We start from the raw sequence: 26,308 nt of genomic DNA, 5'->3' as shown, positions 1-26,308 counted from the left end.
AGTCTCTCCTCAACTGCAGCCAGAGGCCCACTTTGGTTCTTTATCAAGACAGGGCCCGAAGGCCGGGCGCGGTGGCTCATGCCTGTAATCCCAGCACTGTGGGAGGCCAAGGCGGGCAGATCATTTGAGGTCAGGAGTTTGAGACCAACCTGGCCAACATGAAGAAACCCCGTCTCTACCAAAAAAACACAAAAATTAGCCAGGCGTGGTGGCAGGCACCTATAATCCCTGCAACTTGGGAGGCTGAGGCATGAGAATCGCTTGAACCCGGGAGGCGAAGGTTGCAGTGAGTCGAGATTGCACCACTGTACTCCAGCCTGGGTGACAGAGCGAGACTCTGTCTCAGAAAAAACAAAAAAATAAAAGACAAGGCCTGGAGGCTAGGTGCAGTGGCTTATGCCTGTAATCCCAGCACTTTGGGAGGCTGAGGTGGTGATCACCTGAGGTCAGGAGTTTGAGACCAGCCTGACCAATATGGCGAAACCCCATCTCTACTAAAAATACAAAAATTAGCCGGGTGTGGTAGCGTGCGCCTGTAGTCCCAGATACTCAGGAGGCTGAGGCAGGAGAATCGCTTGAACCCGGGAGGTGGAGGTTGCAGTGAGCTGAGATCATGCCACTGCACTCCAGCCTGAGTGACAGAACAAGACTCTGCCTTAAAAAAAAAAAAAAAAAAAAAAAAAGATACAGCCTGGAAAACAATGTGCAAGCCAAATCTGGCCACACACTAAGAAAGGTTCTGACTACTTTAAAGGGTTAAAAAACAGTAACAAAGAACATGTAACAGAGACTGTGCCACCTGCAAGCCCAAAATATTTACTACCTGACCCTTCCTAGGATAAGGAATGCTGCCATCACCACACCTGGCGCCAGGTATGGGAGTTGGGGATGCAGCTTCTCCAGGCACTCAGTGACACACACACAGGGACGGGGGCCTCAGGGGCTTTCTTGGCAGTGGGTGGCAGACAGGCTCTTCCCCTCACTCTCATCAAGAGCAGCTCCACTTTATGGGTTTTATAGAGCGGGACTCTGTGGGAGATTTCACTTTTAGAAAGTGTCCTTTTCCTTAAAGTTTATAACTGGCCGGGCGCAGTGGCTCACGCCTGTAATCCTAGCACTTTGGGGGGCCGAGGCAAGAGCATCACTTGAGCTCAGGAGTTTGAAACCAGCCTGGGCAACATAGTGAGATCTGATCTCTATGTATACAAGAATTTTTTTTGAAAAGTTTTTCAGAAAGGTAAAACTATTCTTAGTCTGCAGATTGTACAGACACAGGTGGCAGGCCATACTTGACCTACATGCTGGACTCCTGGATGAGATGAAGCGATTCACTTTCTACATGGTTGGGGGCAAAAATACCAAAAGAAGACTATTTCATGACATGTGAAATCCCAATTTCCAGCATTAAGTCTTACTGGCACGCAGCCAGCTCCCTGGTTTACGCCATCCGTGGCTGCTCCCGTGTTGCGATGGCAGAGCTGAGATGCCGTGACAGAGACGGTGCTCAGCACACTGCTGAAGTCAGCCCCAGAGTGAGGACTTGAGTTGCCCTCTTGGCCTGCAATGCCTCCAATATTCACCTGGCCCCTTACAGCAAGTTTACCTGACCTAGACCTGGCCCAACCCCTAGTCCAGAGACTTTTTAATGCCATGGAAACTGAGGCCCAGAACAAAATTTCCCAGGTTCTCACAGAGCATTCGTGACAGGGCAGAGGTCTCTTCTGAGTGTTCTAGCAGAGGCAGCCAGAAGACAAAGGAAAAAGGGAATGAGATAGAATGCAGGAGAGACGACAGTGGCCTGTGACCTGGTGGACATCACCCCCGCACCAAGGGGTGCAAAGGGCTGTGTGTTAAACGAGGAGGGAGAGAGCTTCTAAACCCAAGTGACTGTGGTCCCCATAAGAGGTGGCTGGCTTCTTGTGTTTCAGTGGGTGCCATTGTAAGCAATATTGGCTCTGCTTATTTCAGTGAAGCTTATAGTACCACGTCACTCTGACTTCTAACTGGCCCCATCTTGCCCCTCCCTCGGCAGAGCCTTCTAGTCCTGGCCTGGCCTGGCATCAGTGCTGGTCGGCTAATAGTGATGATGCAGTTTTTCAGAGTTGCAAACTGGAGGTGCTCACCTGTCAAAGGGAGTCTCCAAAATAAACGTGGTAAACGTAATCCTGGTATCACTTGGGCAAGGGGACTAGTCACCTCTGGGTGACCTACTGTGTGTATTCCTCAGATCAAAGTCCTGGGCAGAGGCCAGGCATGATGACTCATGCCCGTAATCCCAGCACTTTGGGAGGCTGAGGCGGGAGGATCACTTGAGGTCAGGAGTTCAAGACCAGCCTGGCGAATATGATGAAACCCCGTCTCTACTAAAAATGCAATATTAGCCAAGTGTGGTGGCAGGTGCCTACAGTCCCAGCGACTCAGGAGGCTGAGGCAGGAGAATTGCTTGAACCCAGGAGGCGGAGGTTGCAGTGAACTGAGATCGTGTCACTGCACTCCAGCCCGGATGATAAGAGCGAGACTCTGTCTCAAAAAACACCCCAAAAAACAAAGTCTTGGGCAGAAAGAGCAGAAGGTGCCCTCTAAGACCCCAGGTGAGGCTGCGAGGGCCTGGCTGGCAGTCTGGCTCATGGAAAAGGCACTTACTCAGCTGACTTCCAGAAGTGTCCAGGGTGGGAGAGCCGCCGGTTCAGCTTGGGAAGTTTCTCCAGCATGTCCATCAGCAGGCTGAAGCTGGGTCTCTCCTGCAGGTCGAAAGCCCAGCAGGCCGACAGGATCTCCTGCAAATGGAGCTGCCATCAGTGGTGTGTGAGCTGGCTGGGAGGGAGGGGGCACACAGTAGGGGCGCTCCACAAAGAGTCCCTTCGATGTTCTCAAGTGCCCTCTAGCTGGTGGCCCCCTGAACACCCGCCAACATGAAGGGGTGAGAAGTAACTGGGTTTCAGAGAACCACTCATGCTTCTGGTTCAACATGGAATGCACAAGATTACCTCACCTCCTTCCTTCTTAGATCCGCGCTCACCCCAAAATAAGAGTAACCATGATGAACACACCAGCAATGGGAAAGAGATCAGAAATGGGGCTGTTGGTTTTTTGAAGATGCAAAGTGCAAGGTACAATGTTCACAGGTGAAATGCAATATGCTCGGAATATGCGCAAGGCGGGGCTGCAGCGGAGGAGGGAGCCTCAGCCTTACTAGAACGGCGGCTGGAGTGACAAGGAAGACTCGATACAGGGGCAGCAGCTAAGAGTCAGCAGAACAGCTGTCCCAATTGCCCCCAGAGCAAAGCCCTTCTTGCTGTGTCATTTTGCTGCCTATTCCAGGATCCACGTGTGTAGCAGCACAGCCCTGCAGCCTTCTGATTCAGAGCTGCCTGTGAGGAAAGGCCTATTTCTTGCACATACGAGCAGGCAGAACACATACACCCACACAGACTCAGCACCTCAGGCTTTTGCTCTTAAATACAACTGGACCCCATGGGGTTGCCTGCCGTATCAGGAAAATCAGAGTGAGATCAAAGATAAGCAGATCAAGACACTGTCTCTGGAGGATACGGGGTGTACATATGTGTGTGTACATTTGTGTGAAGCAGCTACTCTATCCATAAAACAAGACCAGGCTGCAATAAAAAAAGAAATCAACAAATAAGAAAGTGCTTGAAATGAAAATATAATTTCTGAACTGAAACATTAAAAGTGCTGGAAGATAAAAATCAAGGAAATTCCCCAGACTGTAGGCTCAATTCTAGTAAGGGATGGAAAATACAAAAGAAGGTAAGAGAAATGTAGGCTCACTAAGAGGAAGCAAATTCTGTCTAATGGGGATTTCCACAAAAGTAAACAGACTATTGGGCAGGAAATTATCAAAGAAATAATAAAAGAAAATTTACCAGAAGCTTTCAAAGGTAGCAGCTGTCTTCAGCTGAAAAGGTCCAATAAAGGGACCTCACTAAAAACAGTTAAAAAACAAACAAACACACAAAAAAACTCTACCCTCAGATATATGTTTATGAAATTTCACTATAGCAGGGATAAACAGAAAATCCTAGATGCTTCCAGAAAGAGTAAGATAGGCATCCACAAATGGCTGAGAATCAGACCAACACCAGACTTCTCAACAAGGCACTGGACACTTAGTAGACAGCAGGGCAAAATCCCTGTGTTCTCAGGGAAAATTATTGTGAACCTGGAATTCTACTCCTGATATGAGGACGAAATAATAACTTTTTTAGGCATGCAACGATTCAAAGATTATCTCCCATTCTTCCACTGGGAGGCAGTTCCTTCAGGTTTCACTCGCAGTTTGTTTGCTGGAGTGCAAATAAAGAGAGGGCAAGATATGAGACATAAGGAATAGTGCAACTGACCCAGGAGTGAATGAAAAGAAAACAGAAGGGTAACAGCTGTGCAGCAGGCCTAACATCCCATTGATTCCAATGACAAGAGACCAGTGGGCTCTGAAAAGAATGGAACAAATTCCATTTAGGAAGCAGAATGCAGAAGCTGAAAGACCTCAGGAATATGAGAAAGGTGTTTGTTTCTTCTCTCAGCAATAAGTAAAGGCAAGAAGGAAAAAAGAAGGCAAATAGAAACTACAGGAAAAACCTAAACTGCACAAGAAAGCCATGGTCCAAATGTGAAGCCAACAAAATTGTGAGCCTTTGAGTAATTGATGAAGTGGAAGAGATGGACCCACAAAGAAAATGTAATCCCAGTGAATTACCTGACCAGTGGCTAATGCCACTTACAGTCTACTATAGTAGTGTATACACTGTTCATCATCTTCTCACTTTCAGCCTCCATCAACAGGCACAGCATGGAAGATTTAATCATGGCAACCTTAACAATAAGTAATGGGAGAGCTGACCAAAGTGGTGCAGCAGAAAGAACAGAGTGCCAGAGTGAAAAGCTGACAGACCCAGGTGATGCCTTTGGAGAATGATCTAGGGTGAGGGACTGCTGGTTTTCATTAAGAACCCTCTGGTCTTTTGATGTCTTCCCATGTGCATGGACCCTTAGATACAATGACCAAAAACTCACTGGCTGCCTCAGTACATAAAGCAGTGCCCGGTGGTGAACTATACAGCAGTGTGGCTGGAGAGACAGAGAAAGGCACCACTCAGAGGGCACTCCCAGCTTTTGTCTATGACAGAAAATAATTTTATTGCGTTGACCAATGTTCCTCTACCCCTAATAGCAACGTGTTAAAAAGGGAAGGCAAGACCGGACAAAAGAAAGGGAACTCCTGTGAGCCACAAGCTGCTGCCGGAGCATCTGCTGTGTCCCCACTCCCCATGCCCTGACCCCAAACTGGTCTCAAAACCACCATGACCCCGCACTAAAAGAAATCCTTTCAATTAGTTCAGAACTCTGGCTGTGCTCTAGAATGATCTGAGGAGCTTATTTAAAAAAAAAAAAAAAAAACTATGATCTTATTCCCATCCCAGGCCAATTAAATTGGTACCTCTGTAGGGGAGGCCTTAACCCTGGCATTTTTATAAACCTCCCAGATGATTCCAACTTGCAGCCAGTGCTGAGCCCTGACTCCCTTGCAGCCCTTTGCTCAGCTCTGCTCCAGCCTTTGCCTCCCTGAAGATGGCACTTACCATTCTCTGCTCCAAGATGCTAAGTATGCAGAAAGGAAACAAACTGTTGCCAGGAGAGCAGAACGAAGAATATCTTTTCTCTCAGATGCAACAAATATACATAATACTCTGGTTTATACAAAGATGTCCTTGCTAACTCTATTGTAAAGAGAGGTGAAAACTGGAAAGAATCCCCATGTCCAGTGACAGAAGTAGTTACATTATGGTGTGGCCACAGGACATAAGGGCAGACAGTCTTAACAATAAGGATTTGTTAATGATTTGAGGTAATGAGTATAATAAAATGTCATGTGGAAAAAGTCACAATAAAAAAATCAGCTAGGTTTTATGACATGCATGTCTTAAATATTTTTTTAAAAGACTGTGCTGGGCATGGTGGCTCATGCCTGTAATCCTAGCACTTTGGGAGGCTGAGGCAGATGGATCCCCTGAGGCCAGGAGTTTGAGACCAGCCTGGCCAACATGGTGAAACCCCATCTCTACTAAAAATACAAAAATTAGCCAGATTATTTTGGTGCATGCTTGTAATCCCAGCTACTTGGAGGCTGAGGCGGGAGATCACTTGAACCTGGGAAGTAGAGGTTGCAGTGAGCAAAGATCGTGCCACTGCACTTCAGCCTGGGCGACAAAGCAAAACTGCCTCAAAAAAAATTTAAAAAGACTGGAAGGCAGTGGTTACTTCAGCTGCCATCTGAGCTGCCCCAGAGCCCAGCCAAGGAGGCTGCAGCCACAGCCAGGAGCCCAAAACCTGTATCTTGAGCCCACTGACAGTTGCAGGAGGCAGATAAAGGGTCCCTGGAGAACCTCCGTCCTGCCCCCCAAGTGTTTACACCAGATGTTTTTGTGCAGATGAGGGAACCTGCACAGGGTCTTGCCTGGGTACACCCACAATGGACTGGAGACCCACATGCACTGGGGGAATAGGGTGGAGCCACCAGGAATTCGCACCTTATGCAGGGGAGGAGCCTGACTTCTTCAGCTCGTGTGTGGTGGCCTGATATTCAATCTGGGAGATGGGAGCCTGTTGGGAGGACCCCCTCTTTTTTGCTGAGAGCTTTCTTTTAATGAATTCTGCTCTCCTCACCTTTCAATGTGTCCGCATGCCTAATTTTTCCTGGTCATGAGACAAGAACCTGGATTTTAGCTGAGCTAAGGAGCAAAAAATTCTGCATCACCACCACATGCTCCTAAGGCGCCCGAGGATGCACCAAGGTGAAGGTGATGTTCAACTGGCCCTGGCCCAGAAGGAAGTCAAGAAGGACGGGCCTGAGAGTGTCAGAGAGGTGCTCATCACCCATGGCCCTTGCCCAGCACCCCAGATGAAATGGTGTCAACTGGCCAACGAGAAGCCTGCTGTTAGTGTTGTTAAATAGCATTTTGGTGTCATCTTTGGAGGGGCATCCTAGTACAAATATTTTGGACTTCAACAAGATGACATATACTACTGTGGAATAAAGTAGATCAAATATAATGTCATCTTGAGTGAGCCTTCTGAAGACGCCCTAGCTGCTTGCCACCAGTCGACTGAGAAAAATATTACAATCTATTAAGATCTTGGAGGAAGATGAGGTTGATTTCATCACTGCAAATTTGCAGACAGAGTCTGCAGACAGACAGTGATCCTGCCAGCAATGTTCGTGACCTTAACAAGAAGCTCACAGCCTGTTTGTATCTTAGCCTGGACAAGTGCTAGGTGGTCCCTCTGAAGACTTCACTTGTTATGCTGCCCAAATACTGACTGGAGTTGCTTATTAACATCAAGGCTGTTTTGTCCCAATCCTATTTGATTCATGGACACATGGCTATAACTGATGGCACTGAAAACACTGAGCCCTGGAGTTTCTTTATATATCACTGTGCTGTGATAAAGGAAACTGAAAGCTGTCAGAATCAAAAGAGAGTCACTAATGTGAAGAAAACTCTGACAAATCGGGCCTGGGAAAGCCACGAAGAGAGGCTTCTTGGGCTTGTATATCTGATAACAAAAACTACCACTAAAGACTGCAAAAACTGCAACCTTGTATGAAGGCTATGGCAACCTTATACAAAAATACTCCTACAAGGACATCTGCCCCAAACAACCAGTCTAACCTTGGACTGACATCAGTCTTGTTACTGATCTTTGTAGCCAGGGAAAACTATTAAATATTTCAAAATAATTGTGTAATCCTCTTCATTTTTTCCTTTACCTCCCTGAATAAGCAAGCCATTCACCATGGCATGCATATTCCCAGTGCAACGCTCTATTTCCAAATAAACATCTTTTGAGAGCCTCTCTCTCTTATTTAGCCTGACAAAACTTACAAACACAGAGAAACCATTAAGGAGAAACCATGCAGAAACGAGAAGTCAGCCACTATAATTAAGACTTGGTTTTTTGAAAACAAGTTTGCTGCGGAAACTTTGATTTGTTCTTAATAGTCAAAAAAACATTATGGGGAAAGATTTAATACCACAGCACAACACAATTATTTGTATTTTGAGCAGTGATTTTTAAAAAAGTTATCTTCTTTCATGTAAATAACATGGGTCTTTACTTCCTTTTCATCTCATAAATCAACAAAAACCATTATCTTTAAGGAAAAAAAAGGCTGAAAGGAATGAAAAAGGTGAGCAGTGGGGTGAGGATGGATATTTTCTTATTTATGCCTCCCTGTTCCTTCCCCATTCCCGGGCAATGCATATCATTTTCATCTCTAGCTAGACACCTGCAGGTGGCAGAGCTCCTCACCCACCCCATTTCTCAGGTGGGTGAGTGAAGGGCGGTTGTGCCACGTGCCCCACCCCACCTCTAGCCCTACTGCCCCACCCAGGGCAGGTGCTACTTACACTGACTTCCTTCCCCAAGCTGGCAGAAGTCAGGACACGCTTCATTCCTTCCCCGCTTCCAATCTGCCAGATGGATGCCTCTGCAGCCTGGTTCTTCAAGGGCCAGTCTCTTGCTTGCAGCTCATACCAAACAGTCCTGCGGAGACCCAGCCATGTCTGTGAGCTCCTGGGCCGCTGTGCCCAGCTCACACCCAGGGGCCCTTGAGCCATAGCCCAGCCAGAGGATCAGGACCCTTCTCCAGCCTTCCGCACCCACTTGGCTTCAAGGGATGCTACAATGGGCTCCTGGAGGCTCCTCCCAGCCCTAGAGGACCTGGGCCCTGTGCTGTCATGGGGTGGGAAGTCCGAGACAGCGCAGGTTTGACCGGAGCATTGGTGGTCATTCTGACCTCAGCACAAATCCAGCTCTGCCACCTTCTAGCTGCAACATCACAGTAAAACTGCTTCACCTCAGTGGGGCTAATGTCTCTTGTCAGAGGGTTGTTTGAGGAGCACTAAAGGGCCAAGCCCAGCACCTGGCACACAGGGGTGCTCAGGAAAGGATACTGTTAAAGGTCAGGGAGGAAGGATGGCGCCAAGGCCACCCCACTGGGAAGGATACCCAGAGACAGCACAGGTGACCGGGGTGGCGAGACTTCCTTGGCCTCTCTACGTCCCCTTGGCTTTCTTGACTTGGGACGAGACTTTCTCCATCAGACCCACACTGTCCAATGTGGGAGCCTCTTGCCACAGGGGGGCTACTGAGTGACTCAAATGTGCACAGTTGAATGGAGGGGTGCTCTAGGCAGAAAACACACCAGATTTTAAAGACTTAGTAGGAAAAAAGAATATAAAATATCTTATTAATTTGTATACTGATTACATGTTGAAATAATATTTTGGATATATTGAGTTAAATAAAATATATCATTTTATAATATATAAAACAAACAGGGGAAACTAATTTCACCCATTTCTTTTTTAATGTGGCTATTAGAAAACTTTAACTTCTATATTGGGCTCACATTATATTGCTACTGGTCAGCACCCAGGTCTTTGTGGGGTAGCAGAGCCGGCAGGACATCCAGCTCCCCCAGACTGGGAGGGGCAGTTCTCAGTCAGCTCTGGTGAGCATCCTCCCAGATCAGCTGGGTGGGGCTGAGAGCCAGTGTTAAGCACTGCACACAATTACCTGGTTTAGTCCTCATGAAATGACCTTGTTGGGAGGAGCTATTCCAGAAGGTCAAGGATATAGTCACACACTCAACAAGCGGCAGAACCAGGACTCAAGACCATGCACTCAACAAGCAGCAGAGCCAGGACTCAAGACCATGCACTCACTCAACAAGCGGCAGAGCCAGGACTCAAGGTTGATTTCTTACTCCAGAGCCTGGGTTTTCAACACCTAAAAGCATGCCTCCCTCTGCCCCCAATGGCCACCAGGGCCCTCTGTTTTGGCCACACTTGGTCTCAGGGCACCAGGGGCCTACTCACCCAAATGCATAGACATCAGCAGCTTTGGAGAATGGCAGCTGATCCTCGTCCTTCCCAGGGGTCATCTCGCGTACAATCTCAGGGGCCAGATAGCACAGCCAGTCGTGGGACAGCTTAAGCTGGTTCTCACGCCTGGAGACCAGGAACCCGGGACAAGGACACAGGCCTTTCAGCAGGCAGCAGAGGCCTGCCTGGCACAGGTCTGCCCCAGGGCCGGCAGAACACCCACACACAGCTTAGAAAACAAACCCAGACCCAGAACGCTGACCCTGCACTTGGGAAAGGCACCGGTGCTTTTGAGGAATTCTAGAAAGGAGTCATGACCAGGTGTTTCTAGAAAAGCAGGGCAAGAATGGATAAATATTGACAGGGAGCTGCCGGTGAAGGTGCCCAGCTCCCTCTGCTGGAGAATGAGGCGCCTCTCTAACCAGGAACCCCGATCTGCCTGTGGATCTCAAACTTGCCTGGGGCTGGCCTTGCAGCCTCGCTGCCATGCTCCCTTTTGGGGTTCCCCTAGATGTGAGGGGAGGGGCCTTTCTCCCTATGCCAATCCCTTCAAGATATGGGAAAATAAAATTTGACACTCTTCCTCATTGTGGGGAAATGAATCCTGGTTCCTTGGCCAAGCGGGTGAACAGCCAGGGCAAATGTGAGTGTGGGGACCTGGTTTCCATGGAAGTCAGCCTGAGAATCCAAACGCGACCCAAATCTGATTCTAAACCAGAACTACAAGGGCAGGACCAAAGTGACCTGGGCTTCCCTGCAGGGAGGGCTGCAGTTCAACAACAAACAGTGAAAGTGCCCAGACCTCAGCCCTGCTCTTCCCCATCCAGCACCCACATCCCACCCAGACACTCAAGACCAACTCACCGTCCCTCTCGGACCACGCCTGAGATCCCAAACAGCCCGAAGTCTGTGATGACCACCTTGCCGTTGTCATAGAAGACGTTCTTAGATTTGAGATCTTTGTGTACGATGCCCTTGGCATGAAGATATCCCATGCCCTGGAGGACACATCAGGAGGAGTGAAGATGTGCGACGATGACGGAGGTGCCACCCTGGGCTGGATGCTTTACCTAAATCCCCACATTTGATCTTCACAATTCCATGCAGTATATTGTCCCCATTTTACAGAAGAAAAAATCAAGGTTCAGAGAGGGAAAGTCACTTGCCCCAAGCCACACAGCAGTGAAGAAGCAGAGCTGAGATCTGATCCCAGACCGGTCCATGCTCTTTTAACGTTACCATGCTTCTAAACAACCACGTTAACCTTGGCTAAGGTAGGAGGTGTGAACAGGGTGATGGGCAGAGAGCCAGGGGGTCAGGGACAGTGAGATTATCAGTGTTCAGTCATAAAGGACCTAAATGAGCTGGGGTTTTCTGTCAGGATATGCACAGCTGGTCTGTGTTCTCAGGCAGGGCAAGGGCTCAAGGTGGGGGAACAGAGAGGCATTCCCACAGTGGGGTCCCCAACTTTGAGTGCTCCTAATATCTGAGCTGTAGTAGAAGGAGCCCTGGACTAAGAAATCTGGGGTTTGAACTCCATCTCAGCTCAGATTCTCACTCACTCTGTGGCCTTAGACACAGTGCTCAACTTCTCTGAAGACTGGTTTCCTTGTCTATCAAGTGAAAAGGTGGCAGTGGGTGATTTCTAACCAATGCTCTATTTGAACTGAACACTGATGAGTCAGGTGCATGGAATGTGGGTGACACAGGCATGATCTCATCCAAGGTCAAGCTGTTTTCAAACACCAGACCCAGGGCTCCTGTGTACCCCACAGCATGGATTATTGCATTTTTAACCTCACACCAATCCAGAGAGGGAGGATATATGAAGATCCCCATTTTACAGGGGAGAAAACTGAGGCTTAGAGAGGCTAAACCTACCCAAGGTCATACAAAGGGTGTGACCAGGATTGAAACTGGCCTCTAAAGCCTGCCAAGTTCCTTCCCAACCAAGTCAATTCCATCAAGCCTAATCATGTGGACAGTCAGCTCCCTGTCTCTGAATGAATGAGACAGAGACAGGGAGGAAGAGATGGGGTTCCTTCCACCCTTGAGGAGCCTGAGCTAGAGAGAGAGGCAAAGCTGCCCAAACCACCCTAACAGGGAGTAACAGGCCGAGAGGAACAGCCGAGAGCCCTGGAACCGGCCAGAAACCCACCCCCAGCAGCTGGGCACCCCCTCACCTTGATGATCTCCTGAGCGATTTGCCTCGTCTTGTTGATGTCCAGAGACGTCTTGGGGTCCCTCACAAACGAGTGCAACGTCCGCCCCTTGCAGAAGCTGTCGAGGGTGGTGGGGGTCAAGCACGAGTCTGGGGCTGGTGCAGCCTGACCCTAACCCTGGTGGAGCCCATGGGGAGAACTGTGCCCGTCTGCCTGCAAGGACTCTCTCCAGCCCCTCGACTGTGAGCCAAATCTTCTTTAACCCAGCCCAGTCCTGCTGGGGCCTGGCCTGAACGTGCAGAAACACGACACCACGCACGTACACACACACAAACCCCTATTCCCTGAGAGCCAGTGCCTGCCCATCCTACAACAGGAAACAGTGCATCAAAGCTCTCAGGAACTCAGAGTAGCCACGCTTGGTGGGTTCAAGGCAGGACCACTCTGATGGGGAAGAACTTGGCTAATTTAAGGCCATCAATAGGCAACATCAAGGCTCTGGGGCTCACTGTCAAGAGTCTCATTATAGTTTTCATTTTTTCTTGATCACAGGGTTTTTATTACAATAAAGGAGTGTGCAAGGAGGCAAAGGGGGTGGGGTAGATGTAGGGGCATCAGGGTGACTACTGGGAAAGGAGCTTGAGTTCTGGGGTCTCCACCTGCATCAACTCCTAAAACCCCAGGTGAGAGGGACCCAGAGAGAAGTCTGTGGGTCCAAGGGAGCTATCTTAGGAAGGGACTATGTTTTTAGGAAAATATTCTTGGAGTCTCAAAGCCTTCGAAAACCAGGCAAGGGGTAGAGAATATTGGTTGGTGATTTCCTTATCTGTGTCCCACTTTTCTTCAGCGTATTCTAAACAAAGTAAGATTTTTTTGTTAATGAATATTTTCCTGTTTCAGGCAGGCCACAGTGGCTCACGCCTGTAATCTCAGCACTTTGGGAGGCTGAGGTGGGTGGATCACCTCAGGTCAGGAGTTTGAGATCAGCTTGGCCAACATGGTGAAACCTCATCTTTACTGAAAATATAAAAATTAGCGAGGTGTGGTGGCACACGGCTATAATCCCAGCTACTTAGGAGGCTGAGGCATGAAAATTGCTTGAGCCTGGGAGGCAGAGGTTGCAGTGAGCCAAGACCACGCCACGCACGGAGCAAGACCCTGTCTAGTTTGTCATTAGTTAATTACCTGTTTTGTTTTTCATTAACTAATTTTTTTTTTTTTTGAGATGGAGTCTTGTTCTGTAAATAAATTACGGGACCACCAGTGATCAGCTCTTGGTTATACAACTCTTCCCAACCCTACTCCACTCCAGGGAGATAACACTGGTCGTCTGAAATTGACCATGGTGAGAGTATTCACACCACAGGAAGTGATGGATGTTATAAATTAGGGCTCCCTCCATACTGCCCCAAAACTGGTTGTTACACATTTACCAGCACACCACTGGGTTCAGCCTACGTGACGGGGATATTGTGCAGGTGTTAGAAGAGAGTAGACCTCAGACCCACAATCGAGTGCAGGAGGCAAGGTGTGAGCCAGCATGATCTCTCCTTTGTATTTTTACAAAAAGGAACAAACAGTTTCAAAACGTGAGTATATGCAAATGTCTTCATTTTAACAGAAGGAATGTTAACTGTTTATAGTGTCTCTGACTTTGGGGAGAAGCGCTCAGTTGCAGTGGGAGAAGACTGGCTTTCACTCCGTACCTTTTATGGACATTTGATTTTCTCTAAACTTAGAAAGGTCTCACTCTGTCACCCAGGCTGGAGTGCAGTGGCATGATCTTGGCTCGCTGCAGCCTTGACCTCCTGGGCTCAAGCGATCCTCCTGCCTCAGCCTCCCAAGTAGCTGAGACCACAGGCACAGGCACCTGCCACCAGGCCCAGCTAATTTTTTTGTATTTTTTTGTAGAGACAGCGTCTCACTATGTTGCCCAGGCTGGTCTCAAGCTCCTGGTCTCAAGCAATCCTTTCACCTTGGCCTCCCAAAGTGCTGGGATTACAGACATGGGCCACTGCACCAGCCCATATTTATTTATTTTTTAGTGTCAATGGGGTTATGTGATTAGGAAGTTATACCCCATTTTTGGTTTTCTTCTTTATGCCTCTATTAGAACTTCCACACCCTCTAGGGCATCCACACAAACAGGGCTCCCTGGGAAGGGGGAGGCTGAGCTGGCCATCCAGCATGAGGTCCTAGAGCTTGGTTACCTGGTGATAATGGCCAGGTGGGGCGGGTTCATGCAGGCCCCCATGAAGAGCACCACGTTCTCATGCCGTGTCTGCCGGTAGTTCATCACCTCTTTCTTGAAGAGCTTCAGGTGGTCCTGGTTGTGGCCGTCCATCTCCAGCAGGCGAATGGCCACCTCGCCATGCCAGCGGCCGCGGTGCACCCGGCCCCAGCGGCCCTGCCCGATGGGCTCGCCCAGCTCTACCTGCTCGAAGGGGATGTCCCACTCCTGCAGGTACACGCTGGTCTGGCTGGCCTTGCGAGAGATGGGGCCCCGCCAGGGCCGGCGAGAGCTTGGCAAGTCGTCCACCTCATCCTCGTCATCTTCTGCCTCTGACTTGCCAGCCTCTGGCTCCTCAGCCTGAAAGGAGAGGAGGAAGGAACAGGGATGGGCAGCAGATCTAGGCTCTGCGACGTCTCTTCCTTCTCCTGGGGCCCTAGCCAGGTAACAGGGGAGAGAGGCATCCTGCCAGGGGACCCAGGTTGTAGTTGCAGCTCTGCACTGGCCTGCTGTGCAGCTCACTTAGCATCACTGGACCTCAACGTCCTCATCCACAATATGTGGTGGCTGGCCCCGGTGACCTGAGGCCCCTTCGTCATGCTAATACTCCAGTACCTACCTGTGAGCAACATCTAATTGTCTAGGGAAGACCAAGAGCATCCCTGGCATAGAAGAATTTCACTGCATCCATCCTTCTGGAACTCTTGTTTAAACAGAGTTTCTGACTCTCCCCTGGGCAGGAGTAAATCAGTCTGTTAACATTCTCCAAGCCATAATGCAATGGAGGGATCCAGCCTTGGCTGACACTTTTGTTCAAGGGTCAAGGCAGTGGTTCTTGACCCTGGCTACAATCACCTGGGGAGCGTGGGGAAGACAGAGCTTGGACAAGCTTGCTCCATTACATTCCTCATCGTTCTTCCCTGCCATGCACCTCTGCAATAGGTGCCTGGCATAGCCCTTGCCAAAGTCCAGAACCCACTCACCCTCAAGCCACCTGCACATTCTGAGATGGGGAAGGGAGAAAAGAGGGAGAGGCCATCTGTGGACGCATGTGTGTCACCCTTACCTCCGCTTCATGAGCCTCCAACACATCTGCTTTCGGCTGGTCATCGAGCCTAAGAGTAAAACAGGGTTTGTCAAGGAGACCTTGAGGGAGGCCGCTCTGCTCTCAGCTGGCGGGGACTCCCGGGAGAGATCTGAGACAAAGGTACCTATTCTGACTCACACCTGGCTAGGGGGAAGGCCACGTGGATACCATGGCGATAGGCAGGAGGCTGAGGGCCAGGCCTGCCCCTTGTGCAGCCTCAGCCTTCCCTAGGCTAACTTGAGGGTGGTGGGGGCTGAGAGGTGGGCAGTGATCCCCAAAGCCCCTTTTCAGATGTGACACTGCTACACAGGGTCTCAGAGCACACCCACAGGACTCGGAATCTGACGGCCTCGACTTGGAAAACCAGCTCTATCGCTTCCTAGCTGTGTGACCTTATGTAATTTCTTAACCTCTCTGGGCTGGCTGTGTGTTAAGAATGACACCTACTTTGATACCTACCACCGCGCTGAGGGTGAGATGCGGGAATGTGAGTCAAGTGCTCAGCATGGCCTGGTAGAGAAAGGGCTCTGCACAGGAGCTATTCTTAGGCTTCTCTAACTCCAAGTGCCCTCTATCCACCCCTCCTGGGTCCCAAGACTGCTCCAGTTTCACATGCGGCCCCACCCAATGTTGACCGCACTGATAGGAGGCAAATAAAACCCTCTGTGGAGTTCACTTGCCCAGAGGGTGAATGAGCCCAGGGAGTTCTGCATCTGGCTGGCTGGAGATAGAAAGGTGGAGTGGGAGGTGGCCAGGGATATGGATCCAGCCTTAATAATTCCCCAAAGAAGGGAAGGAGGCACTACCTAGGGATGCCTACCGGGTACCGTTGGCAGCTTCAGGGAGCGGGGCTGCCTGTGCAAAGGCCGAAATGTCTGGAGGAAACAAAAACCAAACACAAAGCATGAGATTGCTTTCCCCTCCCCAAAGAGACACCGTGCTTGAAACCCTGCACCCCCAGAGAGGTTGATTTTCCCCTGAGTGGACTGCCACATGTTCCTCAGGCACTTCCACAAGGACCAGCCTGGGCCCTTCCATAAATTTTGCAAGGACGCAGCCTCCACAGCACCTGCTTCTGCATATACAGCTGTGTCTCGGGAAGGGGCTCTGGGCAGAGGCTCTGGGCAGGGGATCTGGGCAGGTGGGGAGGGTGAGACTTCTCATTACGACCACGCCCGTGGCCAAAATGCCCCCCACAAGCAAGTGGTAAAAGCAAACTGGGCTCTCATTTACTGGACAGGCTGGCTAAAGCTGCTGTTTGGAAGCAGGGGCTGCTTGCAACAACCCTTGAAAGTAATGAGATTCCCTCACTTTGGCCAGCAAGGCCGGTGGCAGGACGTGCAGGTGGCTCATTAGTGACACCTGGTGCCTAGTACAGTTGCTGGGAATCTCCAGCACAGAGGCCCTGACCCCTCAGCTTCAGGTATGGGTCACTGGTGGAGCAGCTCTCAGGGGAGAGGAAGAAACGCCACATATCAGGGGCCCAAGAGTGGGCAGCTGGGGCTGACCCCTGAGCCTCGGGTGTTCCCAGTTTTGGCGCTAAAAGTCCCATGTCCAGGAAGACCAGAACCAAAGGTTACTCCAGCATGGAACCAAAGTGCTACAGGGAGATTGGTGGCCCCAGGGTTGCCACGGACGTCTCACTCCCTGCTCTTTTCTGCAAAAAGAGAGACAGGAAGTGGCAGTGGCTGAAGCTATCAAAGGCCTCTCTCCTGCCTGTGTGGACAAAGACTCTCCCCGCTCAGCCAAAAGACCTCCCTCGACCTTCTTCTAGGGCTTTCTTCTGCCTTTGAAGGTCATCTGAACCACAGGCTGTCAACATCTCTGGGACCTCACAGACTTGGAGAATCTGATAGAGGCCGTGGGCCTTCTTAGCAGGGAAATGCACACATGTGCCCAACATCCTGTGCACAATTTCTGGGGGATCAGAACCTTAGAAGCCTCTACTGGTAAGGCCTCCCCCGGACACAGTGTGTCTGCAGACTACCAGCAGGGGCCTGGCATTTCCACCCATCCCACACTGCTCAAATGTTCCACAGAAGGCAAACACACGCCTAAAGCATGAGGGAAGTAGTAAGAGTTGGGGTGTGGTTTCTCCCCAAACCCCAAGTGGGAAGGCAAAATGCCTCTCTGAAGCCTCATGCTTTTCCTTAAAAGTTAAGAGTGTATCATGCATTCTGCTCCAAAATGTGTTCACGTTTGCTTTAATAAAAATGTATTTCCTTGCCCTCCCCGTGACATATCTTCGGGGGAAAATGGACCCTTCTGGGAGAAGAGCCATATCTTCCCAATGTTTTGGGGTAATCCCCTGTGTGCATCCTAGAGCTAGTAACCAGGGGAACCACAACAAAAAACCGGTGTGAAACTACAGAGGCTGCTCAGCTGTTCAGAGGGAGCCTCCGGGAGGCGGGTTCTCAGGGCCCTGACTGCTGCCCTGCTCACACCTGAGCAACGCCATATGGATGGTCCTCTAAGGACTCACAGATGCTCCAAGTCAGCCCCCTAATGGAGCTGGCTTAGGGAATAGAAAAGCCTGGAGTAACCAAAATACTGTGACTTCAAGACAGTCCTGTTCAACCCAAGAAAAAAACAGCTCCAGTCTTTGTTTTAAACACCATTATGCTCATCACCTTCAGTTACAGTAAAAAGCACTGATCTCAAGCACTTTAGGGACAGGAATGAAAACGTTGGTACACAGTAAGTGTAGAAAACAATTTTTGCAGAAGGGACTCAATGTATTGACTTACTGAAAGTGTTTTCCTTTAAATTTTCTGCAATGAGGCATTTCCAGCAATGGCCAGCAGATGGCACTGTGTGGTAAGGCACAGAAGGGTGAACCCCACTAAGAGAAGCCAGCAGACCTTCCCAAATGGGTTCTCTACATTGTGCATAAGATATCCTCCCATCATTGTGCAAAGGAGGATATGGTGACAGATGCTCATAAGGCATTAGCAAAAAGTCCTCTCCCCATTCTATAAACCCAGATTCTAGTCCTGCTTCTGCCATCTCCTAGCAGTGTGACCTTGAAAAGGTCGCCTGCAGTCTCTGTGACAAGAGGCTGGATGGGATGGATTCCAGGGTCCCTCCCAGCAAGAACTTCTCACATAAGAGGCCTACCACCAGGGCACTTGCCCTGCCCCCTTCCCATCCTCTATGGGCAGTCAGCTCTCAGAACAGGTGGAGGGAGACTCAAGTATCTCCAAAGGTATCCAGAGAGAGGGCGCCCAGGTGGGCAGGACAGAAGGGGTCACAGCAAAGGGCAGTTAATGGAACCATGCAAAGGACTCACCTGGAAAGATAAACTGCTGTCTATGATGAATGAAGTAGGCAGCTTTAAACAGAAGAGGAGGTGAGTCACACACACAGAACGGCCAACGCAGGAGGGAGGAGCGGAATTGCAGGTACCGGCTTGGGAGGCAGGGACTTGTTACTGGGCTGGGACAGCCCTACCCCAGATGGACCTGGCAAGGACAGGCCAAACCATGCAGGAAGGAGGAAAAGAGCTGGGAGAAAATGGGCCCTGGCAGGAGTCCGCAGGACTAAAGGGGCTTGCACTGGAGGATTGGGCATTCCAAGACCCCGTCTCTGGTCACCAGCGCTCTGTGAAATGCATGTGAGCCCAGAAGGGCAAAATACAATGGGAGAGAGTGATTTGGAAAAGTTGAACAGTGTTATGTACAGAAGAATGGCCTCCTCCCCCTGAGACCCACCTGTACCTCCAGAGTGTCTCAACCTTACCACTCCCTACCCACATTTTTTTTTTCTCTCTCTCATAGGTGACTGAAAAGGATACACTGGGGTTCTGGAAGCTGACAGCATGTTCCAACCTCAATTCTGCCACATAACTAGGCTCTGGGACCTTAGGGAGTTGGCTAACCTCTCCAGCTATCTCACTGTCAAATGGGGGTATAAATATAGTCATGTGCCACAGAATGTTGTTTTGGTCAACAAGGGACCACATACACGACGGTGGCCCTAATTATAATGGAGTGGAAAAATTCCTCTCGCCTAGTGATGTGGTAGCTGTGGTAACAGGGTAGCGCCATGCATTCCTCACGTATCTGTGGTGATGCTGGCGGGAAATAATCCACGGAACTACAAGCTGTATAAAAGGATGGCACGCATGATTATGCACGGTAGCATCTTACTTGATAATGAGAATAAACAACTTTATTACTGGTTTATGTATTTACTATATTGTACTTTTAACCATTTTTTTTAAATTTTTTATTTATATATTTATTTTTTGAGACAGAGTCCTGCTCTGTCGTCCAGGCTGGAATGCAATGGTACAATCTAAGCTCACTGCAACCTCCGCTTCCCGGGTTCAAGCGATTCTCCTGCCTCAGCCTCCCAAATAGCTGGGATTACAGGCGCCCACCACCATGCCTGGCTAATTTTTGTATTTTTAGTAGAGACGGGGTTTCACTATGTTGGCCAGGCTGGTCTTGAACTCCTGATCTCAGGTGATCCGCCCACCTCGGCCTCCCAAAGTGCTGGGATTACAAGCGTAAGCCACCACACCTGGCCTTTTCATCATGATTTTAGAGTATACTTGTTCTACTTACAAAAAAAAAAAAAAAGTTATCTGTAAACTAGCCTCAGGCAGGTCCCTCAGGAGGTATCCAGAAGGTGGCACTGTTATCACAGGAGATGCCAGCTCCATGTATGTCACTGCCCCAAAGACCTTCCGGTGGGACAAGATGTGGAGGTGGAAGACAGTGATATTGATGATGATCCTGAGGCTGCACAGGCCTAGGCTAGCGTGTGTGTCTTAGTTAACAAAAAAGTTTAAAAAGTAAAAGAAAAAATAAGGATTTTAAAAATAGAAAAAAGCTTATAAAAATTAAAAAATGTTTTTGTACAGCTATACAATATGTTTGTTTTGGGCTGTTATTACAAGAGTCCAAGTTAAAAAAAATGTTTAAAGATTATAATTTTAAAAAGTTGTAAGCTAAGGTTAATTTATTATTGAGGAGAATATTATAAAATAAATTTAGTATAGCCTAAGTGTTTAGTGTTTATAAAGTCTACAATAGTGTACAGGAATTCTTCCAGAGCAGCTTCCAGTCCCCTACAAATAAATAACATTTTATTTATTGATTGATTGATTTAGAGACAGAGTCTTGCTCTGTCACCCAGGCTGGAGTGCAGTGGCGCAATCTCAGCTCACTGCAACCTCCACCTCCTGGGTTCAAGCGATTCTTGTGCCTCAGCCTCCTGAGTAGCTGGGACCACAGGTGTCTGCCACCACACTTGGCTAATCTTGTATTTTTAGTAAAGATGGGGTTTCGCCATGTTGGCCAGGCTGGTCTTGAACTCCTGGCCTCAAGTGATCCGCCTACCTCGGCCTCCCAAAATGCTGGAATTACAGGCATGAGCCACTGTGCCCAGCCCTATTTTTAATATTTTATGCTGTATATTCACTGTAGCTTTTCTGTGTTCAGATGTTTAGATACACAAATATTTAGCATTGTGCTACAATTGCCTACAATATTCAGTACAGTCACATGCTGCATAGGTTTGCAGCCTAGAAACAATAGGCTACACCACACAGCCGAGGCGTGTGGAGGACTACCATCTGGGTTTATGGAAGTATACTCTATGATGCTCACATAACAATGAAATCGCGGAATGCATCTCTCAGAACATTTCCCCGTTGTGAAGCAGCACGTGACTATAATCTTTTCCCAGGTTTAGCCCTGAAGTTCAAGTGCAACGCCCCTGCACAGCACAGAGCAGGGGGACGATAGGAGGCGTGCCTTCTCCAGCTGAACCACCGGGCCAGTGGGGTGGGCAGTGGGGGTTGGGGGGAGGATTGACCCATTGGTGCTGCCACGACCAAAGAGATAGGATCTTGGAGAGAGTGAGGCTGCTGTGCAGGGGACAATGAAGGCCCAATCTGGGGACATCAGGGAAAGCAGCAAGAGTCTGGCTGATTGTGCAAAAAGAACTTTTTCTGTGACTGCCGTGTTTCAAACACACCCTTTCCTTTTACAAAAACCCCAACTGGGAGGTTTAGCAAAAGGCACAGTATCAGAGCATAATAAAGACAGAGCAGAATGGGAGAGGAGGTTAATCAAATGGGCCATCACTCAATGCGGGGAGGGGAGGGGCGTGCTCAGTACAACGCGTGAATGTCAGGAGATATCCAGCCACGTGCGTACTGAGGTGAAGGCAAAGAGAGAGATTCCTACAAGGTCTCCGTCTCCATCGTCCCCAAAAGAAGTCCCAGGAGAAGCTCCCTGGCCTCCTGCTGGCTGGGTATGGCTCCAGCTGGGGCTCTCCTGGCACAGGGAGAGCTGTGCCTGTCCTCATGGACCTGGAGCTCCAGAGGCCAGAGACAGGGGCCTGACCTGGACTCTATGGGCTGGAGACGGCCTGTGGCTGGGTCCAGAGCAAACAGGAGTGTCACAGCCACCTTCCTTCCTCTGAGACTGCAAACTGTAATAAACTGAAGGCTGAGACTGACTCTGAGGAGCTGCCAGGGAGGCCGAGGCAGCAGCTCAGTCCCAAAATGGGCAGGTGGGCTTCACCCTGCTGCTTGGAGAGGCAGACACCCCCGGGCCAGCAGCTGAGGGCAGGAGAGGCTGGAATTCTGACCTCTCCCCACAGACACCAGGCAGTGGGCTGGGGTGGAGCTGGAGGTCAGCTCTGGCTCAGGTCTACTCTGCTCTAAACTCCTGTGGGACTCAGTGTCTTCATCCACACAATGGGAACAACCTAATTCCAACTTTACATGGTCACCTATCTTATGGAAAGGGAACGAGAGGTCTCCTTGAAGGAGCTTACCCAGATCACGAGTGGGAAGCAGCAGGACCCCAGATTCCCTCTCTGAGGCCTTCTAGCTCCCTCCGTTGCTGGCCATGCCTCCTGGGAGCTCAGAAGCCAGTCCCGAGAAAGTGAGCACTGCCCAGGAGAGGCCACCCCACGAAGTGGAGGGCAGCGTGGGGATTATGTTATGTCAGACAGACTTGGGTTTGATCTCCATTGTGCCACTTACAGGCTGTACAACTCATGGCAAGCCCCTCCCTCTCTCTGAACCTCAGTATTCCCATCTGTAAAACAACAGCATCAACCTCAGAGCTATTGTGCTTGGGGCACCTGACAAGTGCTCCATAAACATCAGCTTTTAGCTGTGGCCATGTCTAACCTTGAATCTGCTGAACTTGGGTCTGCTGAGAAGGGGATCTGACCGCACCCCTTAGAACCCAGAAAAGCCTGGAGATGTGGTACCTGGGAAGTTGAACCTGCTGTCCCGCTGGCCAGGTGAGGGGTTGGGGGGCGTGGTGGCGCTGGATGGGTTGGATGATGTCGGGAAAGGCGCCGGCGAGGAGGGTGTGGAGGAGGTGGTGGAGGAAGGGTTGCTGCTGGAGTCCAGGTGATTCATGGCCGGAGGGTGCTCCTGCAGGACCAGAGATGTTGGGAATGGCAGGGCTGTCCCTGCCCCACCTGCCTCCCACCAGCCACACCCTCCCTTCCCCATCTGGAAAGGAAGCAGTCAGCCCAGGGAATCCTCAGGGTCTGACATTTTACACATCTAACATTTGAGGAAGGGCAGCGCACAGAGGCCCTCACCTCAGTGCTCACTCCCCGGGGGGCTCCTGCTCAGCTTTCTGATTTCAGCTCAAGCACACTCTTCCCAGAAGCCTTTCCTGTACCCTGGCTGGGACCACGCTCCTCCTCTCCATCCTGGCACAGTTCCCAGCAGTTTTTCATCAGGGCACCGTGTCTACTGCAGATGTCCATGGGCACTTTCCTGATGAAAGTCTCTCCCACTACCTCGTGTGTTCCATGAGGCCAGGGTGACCGTCACATACTCAGTGACTGGCTCTGAGCTGGGCACACATTAGCATTTTATAAGGAATTAAGTTCAGGCTCTGATAAATGTTATATCATGTCTGCTAGGCACCAGGCACTCTGCCAGAAGTAGGGAGACCAATGATAAGCGAGAGGTGTACAGTCTTTTTCTTTGGAAACCTGGCTGAATCAAAGGCACTGTGAAGTCTTAGAGTCAAACTACAAAACCCTGAAAGAGGTGATAGCTTGGGCTGGTGCGGTCTGCCATTTTGGAGGGGTAAGAATTCTGGAGCTAGAAAGAACTTTCTAGAAGATGACCACAGGAGGTGGTTTGTCAGGACAGGCCTGGTTCACTCATGTTGTCCCAACTTAAATGTTAATGTCATCCCTTCCACACTCAAAGCAAGCATGCTCCCCCTGCTAATGGATCACATCAACCAGTGCTTGCCATGGGAAACACATGTTTGATGCCTAGTGAGACACCTTTAGGAGGCCCTTGGACACAACACAGAGGACGCTGCACCAGGGAGGAGGGGCGCTCTGTTTCCTGTCTTGTTCTACCTGAGAGAAGGCCTCGGCCTGAGCTGCTATGTCTTTAATGCCTCTCCAACACTGGCTCATTGCCCATTCAAGAGTGAGGGCTTCAAGCTCCAAGCCTTAAGCAAGTGTGATAACCGGATGAAGCTTAGTAACTTTTTGGTTTTAACTGTGCTTGTTTTAATGATTACCTTCTATCTGTAGGGATCATGGTTTTTCCAATTATGATAGTGATGATTACATAAAAATGAAGTGTTATAAGTAAGTATTAGCCCAGGTGGTACCTGGTTCAGACAGAAACCATAAAGATGGTTTTCAGCTTTGATGAAGTTTGGGCGGCACTGATTATCAACTCAATCCACGCTACGTGCCACCACGGCCCCACTGCAGAGCTCAGGGGAGAAGGGCCCAAGGAAGCCAAGGGCTTTGCCCACGGTCATGGGAGATGGGCCTGGCATGATCCTGGCTCCAGGATGCCTTGTGGCCATGGCTTCCCAGCCACAGCACAGAGGAGACCCCTGAGAACGGCACCAGCATCTCACAGCTCCGAGCAAGAGCCTGTGGGAGCAAAGCACCACCAGACACAGGCCTAGGAAGGGAGGGCTGCTGCACTAGAAATGGAAAAGGGGGGCAAAGGGAGAATGTGGGGGGCAGGGAGCCCTGGGAAGGGAGGGCTGCTGCACTAGAAATGAGAAAAGGGGGATGAAGGGAGAAAGTGGGGGGCAGGGAGAGAGGCCTAAGCTCCAGCTTCTCCCTGTGGCCAAAAAGAAAGAGCACTGGGTTTGGAGGCAGACAGACTGGAATTCTCAGCCAGCTTCCACCACCACTTAGCTGGGTGACTCTAGGCAACTTCCTCCACCTCTCTGAGCTTCCATTTCCTCAACCACAAAAATAAAACATCAACACCTATGTCAGAGGGTTACTGCGCTGATCAGTAGCATCACAAAGGCGGGAGTGTGTGGTACACAGCAGGTGACTAATACATGCTTGTTCCACATTCTTTTGCAGACCTGCTAGCTAGGAGCACCCAGAAGTTTGGGCCCCAGCAAGGCCAAAAGACCAACAGAGAGAGGGCTCCAGGTGGATTCTACATTAGGCAGGACCCTGGATCTGACCAGTGCTTCCTGAATGCAAACATCAATTCCCCTGGGGGTGGGAGAGGAATTCCTTGGTTAAAGAAGTTGAGGCCAAGTTGGGTTAAATGCTAAGTTCAACAGGTTTATTTGCTGCAGGCCGTGAAGGCTCTGGGGTACACAGTGACCTCTGGAATCTACTGGCCAGGGATAGTTGACATCATGTGGTGCCAAGCTAGAGGTGGGAGCTGGATCCACTGAGCCCTCCCTCTTCTCACTCATGCTCCAAGGCTCAGGACCCTCCATCAGTCCCTCTGTGACCCTGGACAAATGATCCAACCTTTCAGAGCCACTGTGTAATATGGGGGTAACAGCTGCCAGGTCATAGGGTTGTTCAATCATTCAACAATCAATATGCTGGTTTCCTGCCTGCCTATTTTGTGCTTGGTGCCAACGAGAGCAAGACAGCATCACTGGGCCCTCAGGGAGCATCTGTGCTGAAGGGGAATGTGGGGCGGGCAGGGGTGGAGGGGCAGGTGGCGGGAGAAGAGGTCAAAGGGGAACAGGATAAACACCTCTCAGCACCATGTGTGGCCCCTAGTGAGAACTCAGTAATGGTTAGCTCATGTTATCATAGCAACCTTCAGTGGGATCCTGGAGGGCCACTGCTCTCAGAGATGAGAGGCCTCTGGCACCACCACTGTGTGGACTTAGAGGCCAAGCAGGTGCACGTAGGAGGGGCTCATGGGGGAGGTGGGACAGAGAGAGAGTGCTGTGAGGAGGGCTGAGGGGTGGTGTCCAGGTGGGTGGAGATGCAGGACTGAACATGATGGGCAGGGGGTTGTGCAGGACCCACAGGCCTGGAGGGTGTGCTTGGTGTAGCTGGAGAGGAAAGGCAGGAGCAATGATGACATTGTTGGCAATGGGGGCAGGAGGCACTGCATTCCTGCTGAGGAATTGATCCTATCTGTGATGGGCTGGGAAAATAATTACTAGTTGATGGTATGGTACTGCTCCCTACAAGTTCGTGAACATTCTCTCTTTACCCTTCAAATACCCTGTGAATGAAGCATTAGTAACACCAATTTACAAAGCAGCAAGTGAGGCTCAGAGAGGTCAAGTGGCTCACTCTAGGTCATGGAAGCAAGAGAGGAGTTGGGACTCAAAGCCAGGGCTGGGCAGCTGCTGTGGTCTGAATGACTGTGAACTCCCACAACTCACACGCTGAAACCCTAGCACCCAAGGAGGTGGTACTGGGAGCTGGAGCCTCTGGGAGGTAACTGGGTCATCAGGGCAGAGCCCTCAGGAACAGGACTGGAGCCCTTATGAAAGGGCTCGAGGGAGCTTGCTGGGCCCCTCCACCATGGGAGGATGCGGCACGAATGACATCTGTGAGAAGGTGGACCTTCCCAAGACATTGAGTCTACTGGCACCTTGATCTTCCCAGGCTCCAGAACCACGAGAAACTAATTTCTGTTGTTTTTAAGCTACCCAGTCTATGATATTTT

At 50.0% G+C, this 26,308-nt stretch overlaps 1 protein-coding gene across 10 annotated transcripts in view; it reads right to left on the bottom strand.

Moving 5' to 3' along the window:
• Positions 1-26,308, bottom strand: part of KSR1 (kinase suppressor of ras 1) — a 169,862-nt gene that overhangs the window by 6,377 nt on the left and 137,177 nt on the right. For 7 of the 10 annotated variants that reach the window (XM_054459835.2, XM_063656310.1, XM_063656308.1 and 4 more), the window contains 10 exons: positions 22,627-22,795; positions 18,680-18,721; positions 16,211-16,265; positions 15,370-15,418; positions 14,284-14,663; positions 12,095-12,191; positions 10,776-10,909; positions 9,906-10,037; positions 8,433-8,568; positions 2,644-2,777 (listed from right to left, as the gene is read on the bottom strand). In XM_054459835.2, coding sequence (XP_054315810.1) covers positions 2,644-2,777; positions 8,433-8,568; positions 9,906-10,037; positions 10,776-10,909; positions 12,095-12,191; positions 14,284-14,663; positions 15,370-15,418; positions 16,211-16,265; positions 18,680-18,721; positions 22,627-22,795 — 1,328 coding nt within the window. The remainder of the gene's footprint in view (positions 1-2,643; positions 2,778-8,432; positions 8,569-9,905; positions 10,038-10,775; positions 10,910-12,094; positions 12,192-14,283; positions 14,664-15,369; positions 15,419-16,210; positions 16,266-18,679; positions 18,722-22,626; positions 22,796-26,308) is intronic. The other 3 variants (XM_063656309.1, XM_054459837.2, XM_054459834.2) reach the window with 1 other exon arrangement.

The sequence above is a fragment of the Pongo pygmaeus genome, chromosome 19 (genome assembly GCF_028885625.2).
Source record: "Pongo pygmaeus isolate AG05252 chromosome 19, NHGRI_mPonPyg2-v2.0_pri, whole genome shotgun sequence".
Classification (NCBI taxonomy): domain Eukaryota; kingdom Metazoa; phylum Chordata; class Mammalia; order Primates; family Hominidae; genus Pongo; species Pongo pygmaeus.
Note: the sequence above shows the minus strand (reverse complement) of the source record. Positions and strands in the feature narration are given on the sequence as shown.